We start from the raw sequence: 26,224 nt of genomic DNA, 5'->3' as shown, positions 1-26,224 counted from the left end.
GCAAAGAGGCCTCATTTTAAGTTTCGGTCTCATTCATTTAGGCCATGTCCTTCTGTACCCATCAATTTAGTTATTCACATGGCTTCTACACTTTCTGTCCTGTTGCAGATATCTCCCCTTCTTATATTCTCCTGCAACAGGGCTATGACTCTGAATCTAAAAATGTGGGTCATATCAATAACGTGTCTGGCTAAAGCATTCACCTTATTACCCTTCCTAATATTATAGACATGCTCTCTGATGCGTTCCTTTAAACTCCTATCTGTCTTCCCAACATAGAATTTGGCACACACACAGCAATTGGCTAAGTAAACTACATGTCGGCTCAGAAGTCAGCTCTAATGTCAAAATGAAAATCTCGATCCAAATCTGGATGGTAAAAGCGATCACTAGTGTCTATATACTGGCACCAATTGCAACTGCCACAAGGTCTCGTCCCTCCTCTACCATTACTCATCTGCCCATCTCTCGGATAACAGAGTCTCCTCTTCAGAGATCTATTGTTCCTGAAACTAAATCTGGGTACTATGTCCACCAAGCCAGCTACCTCATGATCAGTCAGCAGAATTTGCCAATGTTTCTTAACTATTTCAATGTACTTGTGTACATCAGCGGTGTATTTCAAGGACATCCTAAGTTTATAATTGGTGGATGCCTCTTGTCTTTCACTTCCATGATTAAACTTCCTTGAAAAATATGGCATGGCTTGATCTTTTCTCCTACCTACTGCTTGCGGTACATATTTCCTAAGAGTATTATCATTGTATCCCCTGTCTCCCAAATACACCATCACTTTCTCCACTTCCTTGCTGAAGTCCTCATCTCTCACATTGAGCCTAGAGGCTCTCATCACTTGATTGGTTATTACATTTTTAATACATTTAACTATCTCCACATCCAAAAAATCCATATTATTTTTTGAAGACCTATGAGTAAATTGTAAAAATGATGTGCTCATGTTTATAAATTCTAAAAAATCAGATAGCTGCTGTTCACTGCCTCCCCACACAATAAAGACATCATCTACAAATCTACGGTAAAAAGGGATGTGGAGATAGTTAAATATATTGAAGGTGGAGTGTACACCAAACAATACAGGAAGGACTGCCATGTAAATCATTTATTGCATAGGAGCAGCGCGCATCCACCACATATTTTTAAAAATGTAATAACCAATCAAGTGATGAGAGCCTCTAGGCTCAATGTGAGAGATGAGGACTTCAGCAAGGAAGTGGAGAAAGTGATGGTGTATTTGGGAGACAGGGGATACAATGATAATACTCTTAGGAAATATGTACCGCAAGCAGTAGGTAGGAGAAAAGAACAAGCAATGCCATATTTTTCAAGGAAGTTTAATCATGGAAGTGAAAGACAAAAGGCATCCACCAATTATAAACTTAGGATGTCCTTGAAATACACCGCTGATGTACACAAGTACACTGAAATAGTTAAGAAACATTGGCAAATTCTGCTGACTGATCATGAGGTAGCTGGCTTGGTGGACACAGTACCCAGATTTAGTTTCAGGAACAATAGATCTCTGAAGAGGAGACTCTGTTATCCGAGAGATGGGCAGATGAGTAATAGTAGAGGAGGGATGAGACCTTGTGGCAGTTGCAATTGCTGCCAGTATATAGACACTAGTGATCGCTTACCATCCAGATTTGGATTGAGATTTTCATTTTGACATTAGAGCTGACTGTCTGAGCCGACATGTAGTTTACTTAGCCAATTGCTGTGTGTGTGCCAAATTCTATGTTGGGAAGACAGATAGGAGTTTAAAGGAACGCATCAGAGAGCATGTCTATAATATTAGGAAGGGTAATAAGGTGAATGCTTTAGCCAGACACGTTATGAATACTGATATGACCCACATTTTTAGATTCAGAGTCATAGCCCTGTTGCAGGAGAATATAAGAAGGGGAGATATCTGCAACAGGACAGAAAGTGTAGAAGCCATGTGGATAACTAAATTGATGGGTACAGAAGGACATGGCCTAAATGAATGTATTCCCCTGAGACCGAAACTTAAAATGAGGCCTCTTCGCAGATAAAGTCATAGGTTTATGTATATGTTTTTATATATGAAACTTTGACATATTAATTATTTATTTGTTTTTGCAGGTTAGGAATTGGTTATTAAAATATATTATTTATTGATATATAATGTTTATATATTTATATGTATTTATTTAGGAAGGAATATAGTATGTTTTGTCATCGTAATTTTATCATTGTGTTGTATAAATATTGTCTTTACATCTAGTTAGTTAGAATATAATTCATGTTAGTATAGCTTTAAAGGATTTGCTTTAGTGATGCTTAGTCATATGACTTCAGACATGTGATATGCAGTGAGTATATAGGTGTGTCTGTTTTAAGTGCTTTGTTACACCTGAAGAAGCTAGATTGTGAAAGCGCTTGTGTTTTGCACTCAGTAAAGGCCTATGCTGGATTTTACAGCTTTCTGCGTCTCTGTTTTATTTTACATTATTTGTCTACAGTTCTTTGGAGACGTTTCAGTGGGTGTTCTCTTTTTGGCAGGTTGTTTTTTGTTCTTTAGTCAGTTTTTGGCTGCCAGAGAACCCACTAAGATGGCTGAAGACATTATTATCTTGGATACTACCAATTCTACACCCTTGGAGAGAGTATACAGTAAGAAGTTAGACAACTATTTGACTGATATTAATAAGAAGGAAAATCCACTTATGAATTGTTCTGCTATGGTTCTGGACAACACCAACAGTGTCTCATACAATGTTATAGCACTAAAAACTGAACTGTTTGCCCTAGAAAAAGAACTGTATAAGTTAAAAAGGAGCCAGTTTGAGAAATATCATCTCAAGGTATGTTTAAGAGAACAGATCATACTTTGAGGATTACGCATACTCAAAATGCCCTCATTTCATAATGGGGACAATCATTTACTAGAAGAATGGCAGAGGATTAATTTACAAGCCAGTTTTGGGTATTTGCGTGAATTAATCTGAGCGGCCGAGAGAGAGATGGCTAACTCTGTGGGTAACATCAATGTACTTTATAAGAGACTGTGCAATAACTTTCCAGTTAAGGTTATAGATGAATATATGGAAGAAATTATGGGCTCCTTGTTACATTATGAAAACAAACTAGAGAAAGTGAAGGTGGGGAAAATAATTAGAGATAGAGGCGATTTCCGAACAGGGAATATTTTCATGTGGCCCAGGGATGAACGAGACAAGGGAGAGTGATTCTACTGATCCATCACATAGACCGGAAGTGATGACGTCAGCCACCAGAACGGAAGTGGCAACACCGGTGATGACGGACCCAGACACGAGGAAGCACGAATATGGCAGAGATGACAGAGATTAATCCAGCAGCGAGCAATGATGATGTTACAACTGGGCAAGTTGACCAGGGAGCGAGGAGGAAGGTCATTGTTACGACGGCACAAATTCATCATGAAGAACGAAATGGTTTACGAGATTCTTTGCCTGGGGATTTTTTACAACAGTACAACATAGACTTTCCGCTGCTGATGAAAAACGATGGCTTCAAGTCCAACAGAGAACAGTCGAGAGGAGAAGCACTACCAGGGCAAGAGGAAATGGGAACAACCTCAAGAAAATCAGATGAGTATAAAAAAGGCATTCATGAACAACAAAAGAAGTTAGTGTTGAATTTATCTAAATTTTTATTGAATGACTATCATTTATCTGTCTTATGTAAAGGGCTATTGTTTATCCCTACGAGTTACTCCTGCTATGCAGAAGTTATTTTGGACATTAAGATGTTTGCCAGAAATTTAAACTTGAAACTTTTGTATAAAGATAATGCAGACGCTAATAGAAAATGTGTAGGGTTTTCCAAACCCAGCTCTTTCATGCCTAATAGTAATATTTTAGTCAATGCTTTTGAGAAATTGTGCATAAGAGATATATATGAGGCTAATGTTAAACAGGGATTTAAGCCACACAATAATTTAAAGCAGAATATGACACGACAGGAAAGAGAAGCGTTATTAGAATTAGAAAGGAATGAACAAATTATTGTGAGACCAGCAGACAAAGGGGGTCTCATAGTGGTGTTAGATAGAGATAGTTATAAAAATAGTATATCTGCCAGTCTAAAGAATGACACTTCCTATGAAATAATAGGAGTTGAACAGGTATCAGGTTATATTTCAAGAGTACGTATGGTATTGGAAGGGCTATTTACAAATGGTATGATAGATGAGAAACTTTTGGAATATTTTTTGGTACATAAACCCACTATACCCATATTGCAAGGCCTTCCAAAAGTGCATAAATCAGTTGTCAACCCTCCAATGAGACCTATTGTCTCTAGCAGAGGTTGGTGTACTGAACCAGTCTCGATTTTCAGAGAAACACTTGAGACCTGTTTTAGACAGCAATAAGTACGTTCTCAAAGACACGGAACACTTTTAAGGGATTTATATGAGTTTGTTGAAGAGTATGATTACAATATAATGTTTGTCACATTAGATGTCGTGTCCTTATTTACTGTCATTCAATGCAGTAGGATTGGCAGCAGTGAAGGACTTTTTAGAGGTGTATACGGAATATACACCAGAGAAGATACGTTGTTACTCACATTGTTGGGGTTAGTTTTACAGCATAATTTATTTTTATTTGATGAGCAGTTCTACAGGCATGCAGTGGCGTAGCTATGGGCACATCTTGTGCCAATAACTACGCCAATGCAGTCATGGTCAAATGGGAAGATTCATATATTTTGCAAGGTCCTTATATTCATTTACTCCCTTTTACCGTAGATTTGTAGATGATGTCTTTATTGTGTGGGAGGCAGTGAACAGCAGCTATCTGATTTTTTAGAATTTATAAACATGAGCACATCATTTTTACAATTTACTCATAGGTCTTCAAAAAATAATATGGATTTTTTGAATGTGGAGATAGTTAAATGTATTGAAGGTGGAGTGTACACCAAACAATACAGGAAGGACTGCCATGTAAATCATTTATTGCATAGGAGCAGCGCGCATCCACCACATATTTTTAAAAATGTAATAACCAATCAAGTGATGAGAGCCTCTAGGCTCAATGTGAGAGATGAGGACTTCAGCAAGGAAGTGGAGAAAGTGATGGTGTATTTGGGAGACAGGGGATACAATGATAATACTCTTAGGAAATATGTACCGCAAGCAGTAGGTAGGAGAAAAGAACAAGCAATGCCATATTTTTCAAGGAAGTTTAATCATGGAAGTGAAAGACAAAAGGCATCCACCAATTATAAACTTAGGATGTCCTTGAAATACACCGCTGATGTACACAAGTACACTGAAATAGTTAAGAAACATTGGCAAATTCTGCTGACTGATCATGAGGTAGCTGGCTTGGTGGACACAGTACCCAGATTTAGTTTCAGGAACAATAGATCTCTGAAGAGGAGACTCTGTTATCCGAGAGATGGGCAGATGAGTAATAGTAGAGGAGGGACGAGACCTTGTGGCAGTTGCAATTGCTGCCAGTATATAGACACTAGTGATCGCTTTTACCATCCAGATTTGGATTGAGATTTTCATTTTGACATTAGAGCTGACTTCTGAGCCGACATGTAGTTTACTTAGCCAATTGCTGTGTGTGTGCCAAATTCTATGTTGGGAAGACAGATAGGAGTTTAAAGGAATGCATCAGAGAGCATGTCTATAATATTAGGAAGGGTAATAAGGTGAATGCTTTAGCCAGACACGTTATGAATACTGATATGACCCACATTTTTAGATTCAGAGTCATAGCCCTGTTGCAGGAGAATATAAGAAGGGGAGATATCTGCAACAGGACAGAAAGTGTAGAAGCCATGTGGATAACTAAATTGATGGGTACAGAAGGACATGGCCTAAATGAATGTATTCCCCTGAGACCGAAACTTAAAATGAGGCCTCTTCGCAGATAAAGTCATAGGTTTATGTATATGTGTTTTTATATATGAAACTTTGACATATTAATTATTTATTTGTTTTTTGCAGGTTAGGAATTGGTTATTAACATATATTATTTATTGATATATAATGTTTATATATTTATATGTATTTATTTAGGAAGGAATATAGTATGTTTTGTCATCGTAATTTTTATCATTGTGTTGTATAAATATTGTCTTTTACATCTAGTTAGTTAGAATATAATTCATGTTAGTATAGCTTTAAAGGATTTGCTTTAGTGATGCTTAGTCATATGACTTCAGACATGTGATATGCAGTGAGTATATAGGTGTGTCTGTTTTAAGTGCTTTGTTACACCTGAAGAAGCTAGATTGTGAAAGCGCTTGTGTTTTGCACTCAGTAAAGGCCTATCCTGGATTTTACAGCTGTCTGCGTCTCTGTTTTATTTTACATTATTTGTCTACAGTTCTTTGGAGACGTTTCAGTGGGTGTTCTCTTTTTGGCAGGTTGTTTTTTGTTCTTTAGTCAGTTTTTGGCTGCCAGAGAACCCACTAAGATGGCTGAAGACATTATTACCTTGGATACTACCAATTCTACACCCTTGGAGAGAGTATACAGTAAGAAGTTAGACAACTATTTGACTGATATTAATAAGAAGGAAAATCCACTTATGAATTGTTCTGCTATGGTTCTGGACAACACCAACAGTGTCTCATACGATGTTATAGCACTAAAAACTGAACTGTTTGCCCTAGAAAAAGAACTCTATAAGTTAAAAAGGAGCCAATTTGAGAAATATCATCTCAAGGTATGTTTAAGAGAACAGATCATACTTTGAGGATTACGCATACTCAAAATGCCCTCATTTCATAATGGGGACAATCATTTACTAGAAGAATGGCAGAGGATTAATTTACAAGCCAGTTTTGGGTATTTGCGTGAATTAATCTGAGCGGCCGAGAGAGAGATGGCTAACTCTGTGGGTAACATCAATGTACTTTATAAGAGACTGTGCAATAACTTTCCAGTTAAGGTTATAGATGAATATATGGAAGAAATTATGGGCTCCTTGTTACATTATGAAAACAAACTAGAGAAAGTGAAGGTGGGGAAAATAATTAGAGATAGAGGCGATTTCCGTACAGGGAATATTTTCATGTGGCCCAGGGATGAACGAGAGACAAGGGAGAGTGATTCTACTGATCCATCACATAGACCGGAAGTGATGACGTCAGCCACCAGAACGGAAGTGGCAACACCGGTGATGACGGACCCAGACACGAGGGGAAGCACGAATATGGCAGAGATGACAGAGATTAATCCAGCAGCGAGCAATGATGATGTTACAACTGGGCAAGTTGACCAGGGAGCGAGGAGGAAGGTCATTGTTACGACGGCACAAATTCATCATGAAGAACGAAATGGTTTACGAGATTCTTTGCCTGGGGATTTTTTACAACAGTACAACATAGACTTTCCGCTGCTGATGAAAACGTATGGCTTCAAGTCCAACAGAGAACAGTCGAGAGGGAGAAGCACTACCAGGGGCAAGAGGAAATGGGAACAACCTCAAGAAAATCAGATGAGTATAAAAAAGGCATTCATGAACAACAAAAGAAGTTAGTGTTGAATTTATCTAAATTTTTATTGAATGACTATCATTTATCTGTCTTATGTAAAGTGCTATTGTTTATCCCTACGAGTTACTCCTGCTATGCAGAAGTTATTTTGGACATTAAGATGTTTGCCAGAAATTTAAACTTGAAACTTTTGTATAAAGATAATGCAGACGCTAATAGAAAATGTGTAGGGTTTTCCAAACCCAGCTCTTTCATGCCTAAAAGTAATATTTTAGTCAATGCTTTTGAGAAATTGTGCATAAGAGATATATATGAGGCTAATGTTAAACAGGGATTTAAGCCACACAATAATTTAAAGCAGAATATGACACGACAGGAAAGAGAAGCGTTATTAGAATTAGAAAGGAATGAACAAATTATTGTGAGACCAGCAGACAAAGGGGGTCTCATAGTGGTGTTAGATAGAGATAGTTATAAAAATAGTATATCTGCCAGTCTAAAGAATGACACTTCCTATGAAATAATAGGAGTTGAACAGGTATCAGGTTATATTTCAAGAGTACGTATGGTATTGGAAGGGCTATTTACAAATGGTATGATAGATGAGAAACTTTTGGAATATTTTTTGTACATAAACCCACTATACCCATATTGCAAGGCCTTCCAAAAGTGCATAAATCAGTTGTCAACCCTCCAATGAGACCTATTGTCTCTAGCAGAGGTTGGTGTACTGAACCAGTCTCGATTTTCGTAGAGAAACACTTGAGACCTGTTTTAGACAGCAATAAGTACGTTCTCAAAGACACGGAACACTTTTTAAGGGATTTATATGAGTTTGTTGAAGAGTATGATTACAATATAATGTTTGTCACATTAGATGTCGTGTCCTTATTTACTGTCATTCCGAATGCAGTAGGATTGGCAGCAGTGAAGGACTTTTTAGAGGTGTATACGGAATATACACCAGAGAAGATACGTTTGTTACTCACATTGTTGGGGTTAGTTTTACAGCATAATTTATTTTTATTTGATGAGCAGTTCTACAGGCAATGCAGTGGCGTAGCTATGGGCACATCTTGTGCCAATAACTACGCCAATGCAGTCATGGTCAAATGGGAAGATTCATATATTTTGAAAGGTCCTTATATTCATTTACTCCCTTTTTACCGTAGATTTGTAGATGATGTCTTTATTGTGTGGGGAGGCAGTGAACAGCAGCTATCTGATTTTTTAGAATTTATAAACATGAGCACATCATTTTTACAATTTACTCATAGGTCTTCAAAAAATAATATGGATTTTTTGAATGTGGAGATAGTTAAATGTATTGAAGGTGGAGTGTACACCAAACAATACAGGAAGGACTGCCATGTAAATCATTTATTGCATAGGAGCAGCGCGCATCCACCACATATTTTTAAAAATGTAATAACCAATCAAGTGATGAGAGCCTCTAGGCTCAATGTGAGAGATGAGGACTTCAGCAAGGAAGTGGAGAAAGTGATGGTGTATTTGGGAGACAGGGGATACAATGATAATACTCTTAGGAAATATGTACCGCAAGCAGTAGGTAGGAGAAAAGATTCCATATTTTTCAAGGAAGTTTAATCATGGAAATGAAAGACAAGAGGCATCCACCAATTATAAACTTAGGATGTCCTTGAAATACACCGCTGATGTACACAAGTACACTGAAATAGTTAAGAAACATTGGCAAATTCTGCTGACTGATCATGAGGTAGCTGGCTTGGTGGACACAGTACCCAGATTTAGTTTCAGGAACAATAGATCTCTGAAGAGGAGACTCTGTTATCTGAGAGATGGGCAGATGAGTAATGGTAGAGGAGGGACGAGACCTTGTGGCAGTTGCAATTGGTGCCAGTATATAGACACTAGTGATCACTTTTACCATTCAGATTTGGATCGAGATTTTCATTTTGACATTAGAGCTGACTGTCTGAGCCGACATGTAGTTTACTTAGCCAATTGCTGTGTGTGTGCCAAATTCTATGTTGGGAAGACAGATGGGAGTTTAAAGGAACGCATCAGAGAGCATGTCTATAATATTAGGAAGGGTAATAAGGTGAATGCTTTAGCCAGACACGTTATGAATACTGATATGACCCACATTTTTAGATTCAGAGTCATAGCCCTGTTGCAGGAGAATATAAGAAGGGGAGATATCTGCAACAGGACAGAAAGTGTAGAAGCCATGTGGATAACTAAATTGATGGGTACAGAAGGACATGGCCTAAATTAATGTATTTCCCTGAGACCGAAACTTAAAATGAGGCCTCTTCGCAGATAAAGTCATAGGTTTATGTATATGTGTTTTTATATATGAAACTTTGACATATTAATTATTTATTTGTTTTTTGCAGGTTAGGAATTGGTTATTAAAATATATTATTTATTGATATATAATGTTTATATATTTATATGTATTTATTTAGGAAGGAATATAGTATGTTTTGTCATCGTAATTTTTATCATTGTGTTGTATAAATATTGTCTTTTACATCTAGTTAGTTAGAATATAATTCATGTTAGTACAGCTTTAAAGGATTTGCTTTAGTGATGCTTAGTCATATGACTTCAGACATGTGATATGCAGTGAGTATATAGGTGTGTCTGTTTTAAGTGCTTTGTTACACCTGAAGAAGCTAGATTGTGAAAGCGCTTGTGTTTTGCACTCAGTAAAGGCCTATCCTGGATTTTACAGCTGTCTGCGTCTCTGTTTTATTTTACATTATTTGTCTACAGTTCTTTGGAGACGTTTCAGTGGGTGTTCTCTTTTTGGCAGGTTGTTTTTTAGTTCTTTAGTCATATAAAAATGTGTGTTCATTAATAAAACAGAGTTATGAAAAAGATATAGACAAAAAAACTTTGGGCCAATTAGAAAAATACGTGACTCAGGAAGTGCAAAAATATAAATAAAAAAATCTATAGAGATTTTTGAAAGGTATAAAAAAGAAATATAGACATGGGGAAGAAAGAGATATCTGATATGGTGCAATACTTATGCAAAGGAGATAGTCAAATTAATTAATTCAAAAAAGCAGCCACAAGGATATTCAAAGAGAAATGCAGGCAAAGGCATCTGGATATGAAAAATTTCACAATACAAAAAAAATAAGATCACAAGGAGGGAAAGTAGAACAGAAGATTAGAACAGTAGAAGTTAAAAAACTAGAAGTTGCAGTTATGGAATACGTGCAAAGTGAAGGATTTGGTGTAGAAAGTTTAATACAGGTTATGTCACAGCATGATAGAACTACAAGTTCCCCAAGTAAGTTGAAACTGGAGAAGCAAGAGATGCCTGAAGAAGAAGTCTGGATATGGCAAAGAAAACGAGATTTAATATGGCACAATATTTATGCAAAGGAGAAAGCAAAATAAATCAATACAAAAAGGAGCAGCACCAAAGATATTTGAAGAGGAATATAGGGAAAGGCATCTAAATAGGAAAAATTTACAATAAAAAAATAAGAGAAAGGGGAAAGTAGAAAAGGGGACTAGTAACGGAGAAGTTCAAGGGGTCAATGCTGAGGTTACAGATTGCCTGCGAACTGAAGGATTTAGTGTGGAAGGTCTACCTCTGATGGCAACATGGCAGGATGGAGCAATGGATTCCTAAATTAAGCAGAGACCAGTGGAGCAGGAAACATCTGGTTAGTTTTCATGTGAAGATACTTTGGAGCCTTCGGAAACCAGTGCAGGGGTTTAGTTGCAGTGGCACAGCAAGGAAAGAACAGGAAATTGTTGCAACTCTGATGCAGTCACTGTTGTGGAGTGATAGGATAGTGGGTTCCCATATGAAAGAGCAACAGATGAAACAGGATGAGACTGAAGACAATGTGGTACAGGAAGATGCTGTGCAACATTCTATACAATGCTCACAAGAAACTGAGAAGAATGTGCCCTCAGTTTAGAAGAAAATCATAAAAGAGAAGAGTTGATTTAACAGAGATGGACAGACGTACTGAGATCAGTGAAAGAAATAGACTATAGAAAGTCAATAAAACCCCAACAGTTAGAAGTCTGATAAAATAAATGAACATAGTAATTAGGACTGTTCATATAGATTCATACAATATAACAGAAGTAAATAGGATATATTACTGTGCAGCAAAATTAATAACAGGTAAAGTCTTACCACAAAAAGCACAGGGCAGTAAGGGAAAGGAAGGGGGAAAATAAAATGCCATCATGAAAGTATCAAATAGGGGAAATTCTAAAGCAATTTAGAAAACAAGTGTCAATGTTAGAAGAGTATAGAAGACGGAACAGATCAACAAAAATACTCAGAAAGATAGATGTGATAAAAGCAATGCACAGTATCAGAATCTAGATCTATTGTGTACTATTTCAAATAATAAACTAAAAATATCAGCACAGGCAAAAAAACTTAGAAGACATGCAAATAAATATAAAGGAAAAGTACAAAATAAACAATTTAATGATAACCCAAAAAAGTTTTATAGAGAATTGGGAAACAAGGCAAAAAGAATTGAAACACCACTAAAAAAAGAAGAAATAGATTCATTTTGGAGAAATATTTATGAAGATCCTGCAGAACATAAAAAAGATGCTAAATGGAGAGAAGATGTAAAAGAAAGTATAAGAAGTTCAAATGTACAGGATATGAAATGGGATGAAGTAACAGCCAGAGAGATTGAAACAAAGTTAAGAAAAACTCCTAACTGGAAAACCCCAGGCCCAGATGCAGTACCTAACTTCTGGCTAAAAGTGTTAACATCTTTACATGAAGATTTACCTATGAGTAAGAACTATTTGTATGTGCACCCTGAACAAACACCAACCTGGTTAAAAACAGGAAAAACAATACTCCTACTTAAGAGTGAACCTGCAAGCTATCCTAAAAAACTATAGACCAATAACTTGCCTTCCGACGACATATAAACTGTACATTGGAATTGATGCAGACAGAGTTTATAGTTATTTAGAAGAAAACTCTGTCATGGCAATAGAATAAAAGAGTAATAAAATAAAGTCATATGGAACAAAGATCATTTATTGTTAAATAAAGTCATAATGCAAAACTGTAAAAAGGGAAAAAAATCTAAGTATGGCATGGATAAACTACAAAAAAATCATTTGACAGTATCCCACATTACTGGATAAAAGAGTGCTTAAAGATGTAGAAGATGCATCCTACACTGATCGATTACATTACAGTGAATATGATACAGCGGCAAATATTTTAGCAAGCAACACAATTAATAGCCAGTTAATTTTGACAGAGTATGTCTCATGAAGCCTTTAGACTTTTCAGAAAGCATCAGGGTGATATAGATACTAACACTGAGCTGTATGCAGTTACTTCCTTACCAAAAATAAATTGTGGTACAAATGGCGCCTCCGATAAAGTGCAATGGATTCCAAGTTCAGAAACATACAGGTTTGTCCACTCCTGTTTAACACAAAACAAAAGCACACTGCTTACTAATTATACATTGCGCTGAGCTCTGAGAGCTGACAGTAGGGGAATAGCTGAAACACTGGTAGGGCACATAGCAAGGCAGCACTCTAAAATGTATGTTATCATACTGCATATAACACATGTACAGCACTAAGTCATATGCATTACAACGGTAGGATGCACAGTGCTACAGTTATAACCTGCATGCAGCATTAAGTCATATGCACTGGACCAGTGTGTAGCACTCAGTCATATGTATTACAACAGCAGGGTGCACAGTGCTACTGTTATAACACACATGCAGCACTCAGTTATATGTTATATTTAGGGCACATGCACTGAAGGCAAATACAAAGCAGTATTCAGAAGGACAGGTGTATGTAAGGAAGGCATTTCCATGCAGGGTAGTATGCAAGAATCGATAATACAGTTTAGTAATGCAAGGTATTGTGCTGTGCTCAGTAGCGATTTATGCATACCAACTAACCTTGTGTATCTTATAGGTTCATAGGTTCATAGGTTTATACTAGGCTATCTGCCGTAAGGCATTTATAAGCCTAGCCCAAAGTTTTGTGGCTTACGCCACCCCTTATGTTAAAAAATACTGTGCCCATTAGTTTGTTGTGCCTCTGTCCAGCAGTGACACAGAGATGATTCCCGGGGTAAACCTATGATCTCCCATCCACCGGTCAAGTTTTCTCTTGAACAGAGCCAGCAAGGTGCTCTGCCTCACATGGACCGGGATTTTATTCCACAGCATAGGGAGTCTCTGGGTGACAAATCTATCCCTCCAGCATGTCCTATTTATATCCGTGCTAAGGTTTAAGTCGCTTGCTCTAGTGGATCTGGTAGATTTGGATTTTTTGAGGTGGAGCATGTCCATTAATTTCGGGTAGGACATGGCCTTGTATGTCAGGCACAGGTCACCTCTGAGCAGGTGGTATGCAACTGAATAGAGCTGGAGTTTCTTCAGTCTGGCAGCATATGACAGATTTTGGAGTCCCTTTATCCTTTTGGTGAGGAACTTTTGGGGTCTCTCCAATTGCTGCAGGTGTCGGGTGAGATACATCCCGAATGGGGCATTGTACTCGATCATTGGTCTGATAAGTGAAGAGTACAGGGGAACAATGACCTCACTTGATCTGGATGTGAATCCCTTCATGATCAGGTGGGCAATGTAGAAGGTCTTTCTAACCACTTTAGCAATGTGAGTGTCAAAAGAAAGGCCACTGTCAACCTGGGTCCCCAGGTCCCTGATAACCTCTTCTGTGCTTAATGGATTGCCACCTATATGGTAGCTTGGGGTTACCTTGTTTTTCCCGAAGGGTATGACTATACATTTTTCTGCATTTAACTTCAGGCCATGGCTCTGGCACCAGCTATCAGTTTCCGTGAGACCCCTCTGAAGGATATCTGTGTCCGATGTACTTTCCACTATGGCCCAGTTTGCAGTCATCTGCAAACTTTGTCAGCCATAGTCCTCCTATGTTTGCCTGTACTTCTGAGAAGTAGATGCCGAACAACAGGGGGCCAAGGACTGAGCCCTGTGGGACACCACTTGTGACCGGCTTGGAGTCTGACATGGTGCCAGCAACTCTAACCCTGTGGGTTCTGTCCTTTAGCCAGTTTGCAACCCATCTTGTGACATATGGGTTTACATTTAAGCTGGTAAGTTTCTCTATAATACCCGAGTGGGGTATTGTGTCGAAGGCTTTTGCAAGGTCAAGGTAGGCTGTATGGACTGCCTTTCCCTCATCAATGGCCTTGGTGACTGTTTCGAAGAAGTCGACCAAGTTCAAAAGGCATGATCTGCCCTTGACAAAGCCAAACTGGGTCGGGTCCAATGTCTGCAAGTCCCCTATGTCTTTGTTTATGAGTTCCATTATGATCCTCTCCATAGCTTTGCAGACCAGGCTTGTTAAGCTTATGGGGCGGTAATTACCAGGGTCCGTCGGCTTCTTAGCCTTTGCACTCACAAATGTGTGGAGTCTTCCTAGTTAGAGGCCACTGGGCTTTACAGTCCACCATGGACGTCTTTAGATTAGATTTGCGACTGTGGTGTGTGTGTGTGTGTGTGTGTGTGTGTGTGTGTGTGTGTGTGTGTGTGTGTGTGTGTGTGTGTGTGTGTGTGTTGTTTATATGTGTTAATTGTCTATATAGCTCTAATACTGTACCAGTGGCAGGGGTTAGAAGTTTCTTTCCATAGGCTCTTTAACAGAAATCTGTTGTTGTTTGAGTAGAAAGCTCTGACAAACACTATACCTGCTCTTTCTTCACAGTAGTGCTTATTTTCATGCTATGCAGCTCATGTACATATTTAATATTTAATATGCACCAACAATTTTGTAACTTACTATTTCTTTTCTGAGTCATGCAATGGCCCATTTCCTGCATTTTGCAAAGTGCAGACTTTCCTTCAGCCTGGATCATTTCTCAGAATCCCATCTCCAACATGTGTAGTTGGTGGTTAAGAAACTGAAAAGTGCAAAGTGCAGGTTTCAATGTTAACTGAAATATACATTTTTCCACAAATAACTATTCATTTTAGTGTGAGTGCTATAACTTGAAATTATTTTAGAATTAATGATATATTTTGTTTTCAGTTTCAGCTTCTGTACCTTCAATCTGATCAATTATAAGAGCGAGCAAAAATAACTTAGCAAAGAGTACTGTTCAGTGCTAAAACTGCCATGAAATGTCTGCATGCATACAGAACCATTTTGTTTTAATATATTATGTTGTCTGCACACAGTGTGTGTATCTATCTATGTATCTATATATCTACATCTATAGCTATCTATCTAAATATATATATATATATATATATATATATATATAATTTCTATACATATATAGATATACATTATATATATATATATATATATATATGTGTGTGTGTGTGTGTGTGTGTGTGTGTGTGTGTGTGTGTGTGTGTATATATATATATATATATGTACATTTCTATATGTATATAGATATATAGATATACAGTATGTATATATATATATATATATATGTATATATATATATATATATATATATATATGTGTGTGTGTGTGTGTGTGTGTACATATATATATATATATATATATATATATATATATATATATATATATATATAAAAGCAGAGAGAGCGGCATTGGCAGACACACACACACACACACACACAGTACATTGTATCCACATAGACTGCAAATATGTTATCTTTCTATAACAAACAGCTTTCCTGTAATCAACTGCATTGTGAAGTGAAACAGTTTACTTAGTCATTTATATCAGTTATGGATTGCCCAAACCTCCAGAAAGAGCAGCAAGCAAGAAGGAAACGACCACGGGGAGTATGCCAAGAATCACTATAAGGCACAAAATCACCGGAAACCACACAAGTCCAAGTCCAAGAACTTGGGGCCACTGACAAGGGGCCATACTGTCAGATCCAAGAATATGCTGAAGATTAAGCTTACGCATGAAAAGTTTAACATCAAGAATAGTATTGACCATATTGTAATTTCTGCTAGGTACAAACTTGAAACCCTTCGTGAACAGGGAAAACCAAAGTTCAGTTATAACTGTGTCACTGTAATTGTAAATATGGTATCCATTAAGTGTATGTTTGGAAAAATTTCCAAGATCTGTAACCTCAATGTTCCCATACTTTACCATTCCTGATTCTGATCTCTTCTCCACGCCCTGTTTTTGGCCCCCCCGACAATCCGGGGAGAGCGGGGTGCTGGATAATGCTGTTGACCCTGTTGTTTGTAAGCCTGCTGGCGAAGACGTTCTGATCTCCTGGGTAAAAAATCAGGATCAGAATATGTCTCGTCATCGAATGGATGTAACGGTGGGGGAGAAGAAAAATCCTGTCCAGGAGACTGTATATCCCGTGTATTGGTAGTATCCATATACCCTGGCTGATGTAATGTACCACCCCTAGAATTGGGTGGATTAGGGTATTGCCTACCTTCCTGATATTCCCTGATGTCTCTATTGAGCTTCCTGTATTTTCGATTAAGCACTGTATTGCATTGTTGGTCTACCTGTGTCCTAAGTGCATAATATTTACGTTTTTCAGAATCAATGGTAAACTTTAAATCTGAAGTGACATTTTCATTAAGTTTAAAAATCTCTAGTTGTAAAGTTTTGATTTCAGTATCATTTCTTTTTATAATGGCTCTGACAATGCCAAAGCCACATTCATCAAAAATCTTAATCAACTCTAAATGAAAATCACTCCCACAAATAACATTATTAGGAAATTTATGTACACGCAAACCTTTTGGTACAACAGCTTTCCTGTAATCAACTGCATTGTGAAGTGAAACAGTTTACTTAGTCATTTATATCAGTTATGGATTGCCATCAATTTGTGATTATTTTATTGGTTTATTTTTTATATTTGTTTACAGGGAAAGCCCAACTGTACACAAGTCCTTTTTCAGCGGAGGCCCAGGGAGAAAAGCTCCAACATAAAACAGAAGAAATGTTGACATATACATAAACAAGATTACATGATTTGAGAAGGCACTGCATATCTGCTAACTCCACCACATCAGTCCACAGAGAAGACATAGCATTCCTGAAATAAATTGTGTTTGATAATTAAAGTTATAATTTCACTTATCAAAAGATAACTTAAATGATTAAGAGCCTCACATTTTTAAATAAAAATGAAAAGGGCAAAGCTATATTCATCAAAGCACTAGTAATGTAACTGTTGACTCTGTACATTTACTTGTTGCTATTTCATTAAGAGTGCTGAGTTAACAATGCTCTCTTTTACCAATGTGCAATGACCTTGTATGTTGTAGGTGATCAGCTGCTAAGTACAACAGTCTACTTTGACAATGTTAAGTATGAAGATGCTGTGAGAATTCTGCAGTGTGCACAACCATACAAAGTGTCCTTTTGCTTGAAGAGAACCATCCCTGGTAATGAAGTTACTGTGCCTTCTGGTTCTGAAAGTTTGGATGTCAAAGAAACAAAGGCTAAGATATCAAAAATGGTAAGCTTCACATTGTCACCTTTTAATATGTGTTTACTAACAATGGCTGAAAGCCTACTTTAACATTCTGCAACTTATAATTGATGAAGCTTCGAGTATTCTGTCTCTATTCAAGACATGTTTACTCAAGTTATAGGAAGGACACTGTTAGTTTAAAGCTAAAACCATTTTATTAGAAAGCAAGACAAAAGTGCTGGAGAGGAAAAAAAGAATATGGAGATGGGAGTGGTAATAGTTGGGAAATGAGACACAAAGACACTGTATCATTCAAAAGTAATGTAACCAGGTATTTTTGGTCTGTTCCTCATAAAATTTATGGTTTTCTGGATTTCTGGGGAAAACAGTGAAGACTGAATTCACTAAATAATCACTGGCAAATCACTGAGGACTGAACTCAGAAAATAATGGCAGGCATTTCAGTTTCAGACTTCATCTATCTGAAAAGACATGCTAATGCAAAAGCTGTTATTATATCAACTTTTTAAGTCTGTAACACCAGTAGTTAAAAAGTGTCCCTATTTTTGAACCTTTGTACCCCCATTAGTTGTGGCTTTGTCTAGGTTTATTGCGCTAGGAAGTTGAGAGGTATGGAGGTAACTTTATGGCTGCAGTTCCACTATCCAAGGAAGCCGTTTTCACACCTGAGCAGAGGATAACATTATTTATTTTTTGAGGAGATAAATCCTGCTAGGCCTAAGGTCTTTTTGTAGGGGAGAGCCAAGGTGGTAGTTATGCTAAGAAATGAAAATTTGGATCCCTAAGTGTCATAAGATCTTTAATATCCATCTGAGTTACCAACTCATATTGATGAGACCTCAGTTTAATGCCATATCCAAAATGTAACATTTCAAGGGTACAGTAAATCTCTCATGAGGCAGTAAAGTTTCTGTACTAAGATATGAATCAAATCTCCCAGTGTGACTGTTCAGGTCATCACAGCCTCAGATGTATGCTTACTACCTGCTGAGCCACAGGCATTGACTTTTAGCTACTTTTTCCTCAGTTTGTTAAATATAATTTTCATTAGTATATTTATTTACATACACATTTAATGTATATACATGTGGCTGATTTTTTAATTTATTGTTTGTTGATAGAGGTAATTGATGGATCCAAAAGTTACCATTTTAGCTATTGCCTGGTCTAAAATCATGAAGACTTGCAAAAAGTATAAATGAGAATAGTTTATAAATGTAGATAAACTTCAGTACATGGTAAGTACAGAAGACATGTTTAGAGAGGTATATGCAGAGGGCACGCATACAACAAATAAATAGTGGATAATCAAAGGTTACATGGTTTGCAGAGATTAGAAATGGTTACACGTATACTCAAATAAATAGGCATATAGTAAACACAGTTTTGTTAACCTTTAACAAATAGTATTATAGCAGGTTCAAATGCAACAGTCATACTGAGTGATGTAAATGACCAAAACATATTAGTTAGGTGGTAATAAAAGTTCCAAGATGGGATAATCTGTTAAGCTAGTTTTGTATTTAGATGTGGGCAAGGGTGGGATAGGCTTAAAGAATAAAATGTTACCAGGAGAATTAGATTAAAGTGAAGACGTTTCTTCCAAGATGGCTGCACACTGATCAACAGCTTAACTTCAGCTCTCCCAGTGTAAAAGCAGAAAGTGAGAAACTGCAGCCATATATATTATCAACTTGTGTAAAATTCAGTTACTGGCTAGTATGTACACCACCTGGATGCATGCATATAAAGAAATTAAGACAGTCTGAAAGAGAATCAACTAGGAAAGGTGAGAAGAACACTGACTAAGAAGAATCCTGCAGCTGTTCACAAAAAAGCAGTTCAAGCTCCAGTTTTGGTACAAGACATGGCTCCCAGTAATTTAGAGGAAAAATAAGTCAAATGTTCTCAGAGCTGATTAAAATAAATGGAACACTGAATGAATGTATCAACTCAAATAACAAAAGGCCAGAAAAATGGAAGAAGCTTTAAACAGATAAGCTGATAAAACTGCAAAAATCAGATTCTGAAAAGAAGAAAAAGCTGGCTGAGTAAGAGACTGCTCAAGAAGAGATGTTTAAAACATGGAAGAATTAGAGGACTGAGCATGTAGGGATAATCTGAGATTTTGTGCAGTACCAGAGAAACTAGAAGGAACAGAATGTATTCATTTTATGAAGGTAGAAATAAGAAACTGGACTGGTATTCCACAGCAGGAATTCTTAATCGAAAGGGCACATTGTGTGTATTTTCCAAATATGGCCATGAGAAAACAGCCAATACCTTTATTTCTAAATATGCAAAACTACTAGTAGAAGTAGTTGATCCTGACAAAACTGTAGCAAAAGGGCAAAGTATTAAAAGCTGCAGACACTAGACTGTTTAGAGAAAATGATTATTCACTGTACATCAGGTAAAACAGAAAGACATTTATTCCATTAATCAGGGAATGTTGAGAGATAGGTGAGAAATTCAAGCTGCTGTATCCAGCTGTCTTCAGAATATTCTTTCTTGGAAGATCAAAGTAATTTTTGATGAAAAACAGGCAAAAAAAGAAAATGCAAAAGTTTGCCCAACAAAATTGAGGCATCAAGCAGAAAGAGATTCTATTTTCATTCTTCTGATAATAAAGCACATGGAGATAGTTTGCCAGTGAAACCTTTTCCACTGTTCCAAAGGAAAATAATTGCAAGACAGAGAAAAGCGCAGGTGTTGACAAAAAGAATTGGGAGCACCGTGGAATTGAACAGGAATCAGAAGCTGGGAGATGGGGATGACCAGGCAGAAGACCAGCAGCATGGAAATTAGTGAATAAATGTGAGAGTGCAAATCATCAATCACATTTGTGAACTACGACTATATAAGAATAAATGGAAAGAATGGACATTTGCTGAATTTGTTAACCTTGTGAAGAAATGAAAGGCATCTACCTCACTTTATGTCATTAATGTTTGGAAGGACTCTGAGGAGACGGGGGGAGAAAGGAAAAATGTAACTGTAAGTAAAACAATTTCTTAACAGTATTTTTATGAAACTTTTCACAATATAAAGTGTATATTTTATAGTAAAATATTTTTAGTTTTTCTTGTATCTGACAAATTTTCAAGTAAACATATGCTTTTTTTCCTTCCTGTTCTTTTTCGGTATTAAGAAATGTAGGCATTACAGTGCAAAAGGGGCAAGAAAGCTAGACAAAAACATTTTTAAGTTAATAGGCTGTAATCTTGGGTTGTTTGGGAGGGAGATGGGATGTAAAAGTACTCAAATCATAATATATGTAGACCCTTGGCTTAATCTAATAACATTTAAGTGGAAACAAGCAAATATGAAAAGTACTCCTTTAGTAAAAACATTTCAGCCTGTCTTTCAGGCTGCAACAGAGGAATACATTTTTCTTTTTTCTCTTACTTTTCCATAGAGACAAGGTGATGATAGGGCAATGCAAGACAGAATATCTGTTTCTTCAAGGCTTAAAGTTAAAGATTTCTGAAAGTATGGAAGTAGATTTCATATTTGGAGGGGGAATAAAGATATAAAAGAACAGTCACTGATTAGTGCTAGTAGAAGGACAGACAATAACCTTAACATGGATGACATAAACTTCAGCTTAACTAGGGCCTATGTTAGCAGTAGTCTGTTTAGTACAAGTGTTCCTATCAGGAGGGTAAACTTCATTATATGAAGCTGTACATAGTTATGTGTTTTTAGGTTATGGGGGTGCTTATATGGTGTTTTTTTATTGGAGAGTTTTTATTAAAACAAATAGTCTTGTAAAATGTGACATAGGTTCCAGTGTTGATGATAACATAAAAACTGTATAAAGAATTAATCTTCCAAACATTAATGGGTGTAAGTATCACAAAAGCTGGAATCAGACATTTAAAAAAGATGCCATATATAATAGGTGGGAATAATGACATCTTACCATAATGGCAACACTTTCCATATTATCTGGGAATGTGAATGATCTCACAAGTATAATCAAAAAGGAAATAATATTTAACTACATTAAGAAAATACCAATTTTGGTTATAGGACAGTTTCTTGTATAAATAGAACAAGATGGCAATTAGGTTTTAGTATCATCTGCACACTAGGGGATGGTTTGTTTACGTTTCTAAATATGTTTATGCTGCATCTTGCTTTGAGAGTGATTATTTATTTTGTCTATTTGCAACCATTTATTGAAAAGCTTTGTAGATTTGTTTAATGCTGTTTGGTAACAGTATTTATGTCTCAGCTTGTCATTGTTTTTAGATTATTTTAGTACTGCTTCTTTAAGCAGAACCAGGAGAGAATGTTAATGTGCCATTAATTAACTAATTATTGTTTAATTATTTGGTTTGAGCGCCAAATATTTTTGTATATAAGCTTATCTGTTTTAATGCTTTATTACACCTGAATCCTGTTTCCAATAAAGAAGATTTTACACTGAGTAAGAACTTTCGTGTGGTGACTCCAGTGGATTCTGTATTACATTAAGAAAATCTACAGGAGATACTTTTGGAAAGAACTGAGCATGTGAATTTGATAAAGAAAGGATTTCAGGATGGATATTCTGCAGAATGACAAGGTCAAAAAAAATGAGGAGTATTTATATTAATTGCTAGAGGAGCTCAAGTAGTGATAGAAGAGGGAAAAAAGATAACAATGGCAGATTTGTAGTAGTAAAGAGCTACTGGCAAGGGATGAGGATTACACTGGCATGTACTTATATTCCACCTAAAACTGCTATTTTGAAGCTGAATTTTTTTGAGAGAAATAATCAGCTTTCAGCAGGGAATATTACTTATAGGTGGGGACTGGAATTTGATTTGCAACAATGAGGGTGTATCAGGGGTGGGCCTATAATTGAAAATATAAGAAAAGAAGGTAGATTTCTGAAGAAATGTATGAAAATATTTGGTAGAAAAGATGTGAATTCAGTAGTAGGAACTCAGACAGAATTTACATATTATTCCCCAAGGTACAATAACTGGGCTAGACTTGATAGAAATTGTTTCACAGGAACATGTCCATTTAATTAAGAACGTTGATACATATATGTTCATAACATATCTATATCATAACTATTTCAGATCATGCACCAACAATTACTAAGATACAAATTCATGGTAAAGAAGTAAAGATGAAACATCGGTGCTTCCCCTCTTACCTGTTAAAAAGAGAGGAATTTAAGGAATGGGTAGTGGAAATTATATGTGCATTATTAGGGAAGATAGAAAGTACACCAGAAGTTAGAAATAGGGAGTGGGATAAAATAAAAATGGAGTTTAAATTGGGGTAGAAATGAAAAAAAATCTGGTTAAGAAGTAAAAAAGAATTATTTAGAGGGACTGACAAAGGCTAAAGTATTACCCATTTCACAGAACAAGAGGAGGCACAATCGCAGAATGCTAAAGAGAAAATAAGGGAGTTTGTGTATAATATGCATGCATTTATAAAGATTGCTCTTAAGCAACTGTTATTTGATAATAACTCAAGAGCACAAACACTTTTGGCACAACTTAGGCAACAGAAAGCAGAAATAGTTGTTGTCAAACATAGGCCTATGACAAGAAAAATAATCAGAGATCTTGTAGAGGTATTAGAGATATTTCGGAAATTGTATGAAAATTTCTAAAAGGCAGACAAGAGGGGAAATCAAGAAAAAACAGAAATGAAAATATTTATGGAAGACTTAAACACTCCAGGGTTAGAGGTAGATGAGACTCAACAACTAACAGTTAAGACAGGAGGAGATGAGATAAAAATGTTGATGTATATCCAATCTACAGGAAAGTCCCCAGGAATAGATGGCATTCCACTGGAAGTTTGGAAGTTAGGAGAGAAGAAAATGATAACGATCTGGATGGTTTTGTTTACCAGTATTTTAAAATTAGGGGAGGCACCAACAGCCTGGAAAAAAAAAAAGCTATCATAGCTGTGATATCCTAAACATGGTAAAGACCCATCTGATCTAACTTCATATAGGCTCATTTCAATTCTAAACCATGATTATGACGTTTTTATGTCTATAATGGCTAAATGAATGGCAAAGATGATGCCAAAATTGATAGATATAGACCAATGTGATTTTGTGGAGGGTAGGTAAATATTTGACAAATGATTAATCAGAAGGAAGCAGAATGTAAGAAAATACCTCTGTTATTGGTGAGTCTTGAAGCAGAAAAAGCAGCAAAGCATTCAATTGAGTAAGCTGGGTTTTTATAAGTAGGGCAATGGAATCATTTGCATTTCCTGATATAATAGTAAGGTTAATTAGAAGGATATATGAGGGATCAGAAGTAAAAAACAAATTGGGAGAGTTTGTCTCTGATAAACTGTATCTGAGCAGAGGAACCAGGCAGGGGTGTCCTCTTTCCACTTTGTTATTTGTGTTATCTTTAGAACCACTGGCAAAGAAGGACTCAAAAATTCAAAGCTATAATTGGTATGGTGTTCAAGAAAAGTTGGCTTTATTTGTAGAGGATATTATTTTGTACCTGATGGAACCAGAAAAGGATATCTCAGTGTTATGGAATATTCTGAGACAGTTCCAGGTGTATTTGGGATATAAAATTAATGAAGGTAAAACAAAGGCTATAGCTATAAACTTTGTACCCACACTTGAACTGGTCCAGTAATACCAATATTTATGAGGACATGATAAAATGAACTTGTAGTTGTTTCCATGATAAAATGAAGTATTTAGGAATATGGATTAAAAAGGATTTGGTTATAGCAGCTAGGGATATGTGGAAAGATATTAAACAAAAGATAACGCACAAACTGCGAAACTTTGAATAGCAAGATGCAAGCAGTAAAAAAATTTCATTCCTTTCGTTTTATATACAGTTCAGGCATATTTTTATCAACCAGGGGAGAAGCTGCAGACAGTAATTTATAAGGAGTTGAAGGATTTTATTTGTGAGGAGAAGAGGCCAATAGTCAAGTTGGGTAAGTTGATCCTACCAACAGAACAAGGATGTTTAGGATTACCTGATTTGAAGGGATGTTTTAGAGCTAAGCAGTTAAGGCTCTTATACATAACACAAACAGAAAGCTACAGTTAAAAGTGGAAAAGGATGATGATGAAACAGGTGGGTAATTCTAGAAATAAGGAAAGAATGGGATTTTGGGCACAGATCTGTAACAATAGTCATGCAGGTGTCTATATCAGAGTCCATCAGCCCTAACACACCGATGTGCACATCAGAAACATTCACCTCAATGAAAGACTTACTTAGGGAAAGGAACAAGTTGCCCAGCATTCCAGCCATCACATAAAGCACAGTATTTCAAACACACCCATGTTGGGGGCTGTGCCCCCCATCCCCCCAACTACGTATATACCAACTCTGAGATCGAACTATAGTGGGAAAAAGGGCAAGTTTCTTATGATGGCCAACTCATTCCTTTCCCTGGGTAAGTCATTTGCTGATGTGAACATGCGCTGTAGTAGGGTCGATGAATGAAGGTTTACAGAAATGAACCTTCAACAAAGTGATATAGACCCTCATACAGAATATTATATTCTTAAAGGAGGAGAAAGTATATTAAGAACTAAGCCAACACAGGAATGGTGAAAGGTGATTCTGCTGATAGGGATGACTGCACTTAGAGGCACAGAGAATAGATGAGAGGGGGGGTGGAATTTACTGGAGGAAGCTGGAAAAGAAACCAAGAGAAGGAAAGGTAATAGAATGGGAAAAGGCCAAGAATAAATTTGGATTGCAGGCTAGTGATTGCCTTCCCTGTTGGGAATTAATATCAGATTACAGACAAAGAGAAAGGGATAGTGGGATCCTAAGTAAAAGACTTGCACTGGTTGAGTTTTTAATTGACTCTAGAATAGAAGCTACTGTTAAAAGAGGATAATAAGTAGAACATATAAAATATTGCACAATAATAGGAATCAATCAGAAGAGGTCAGAAAAGATTGGGAAGAGAGATTAGATATGCAATTCACAAAGAAAGAATGGGAGGACATGTGTATGGCTCCCAAATATGAAACACAGTCTAGAAGATTTAGGATTTTTGCCTGGAAGTGTTTGCATAGATATTTTTGTACCTCAAAATTGTTTTCCTCAGGTAAATGACAAGTGTTGCAGTTTTGATGGGGAAGAAAGAGATAACTGAGAACATGTTTTGGGAGTGTAATGAGTTAGCAGACTTTAAAAATTACATACAGAGTGCTCTATCAAGAATACTGTGTGAGCAAATGTGTGTAACTAAGGAAATTATTTTTTGAGCTAAGACACTGAATTGGTTAAACACAGTAAGGCCTTGTTTACTTTAATTCTGATGGCTGCCAAAAAAGCAATTACTAGAAA

At 36.6% G+C, this 26,224-nt stretch overlaps 1 protein-coding gene across 2 annotated transcripts in view; it reads left to right on the top strand.

Moving 5' to 3' along the window:
* Window positions 1–26,224, top strand: part of PRX (periaxin) — a 458,732-nt gene that overhangs the window by 342,003 nt on the left and 90,505 nt on the right. For both annotated transcript variants that reach the window (XM_044062334.1, XM_044062343.1), the window contains exon 4: window positions 17,740–17,933. In XM_044062334.1, the coding sequence (XP_043918269.1) occupies window positions 17,740–17,933 (194 nt within the window). The remainder of the gene's footprint in view (window positions 1–17,739; window positions 17,934–26,224) is intronic.

This window comes from Protopterus annectens, chromosome 1.part0 (genome assembly GCF_019279795.1).
Source record: "Protopterus annectens isolate FY-2018-M chromosome 1.part0, PAN1.0, whole genome shotgun sequence".
Classification (NCBI taxonomy): Eukaryota; Metazoa; Chordata; order Ceratodontiformes; family Protopteridae; genus Protopterus; species Protopterus annectens.
This window is presented reverse-complemented; position numbering and strand designations above follow the sequence as displayed.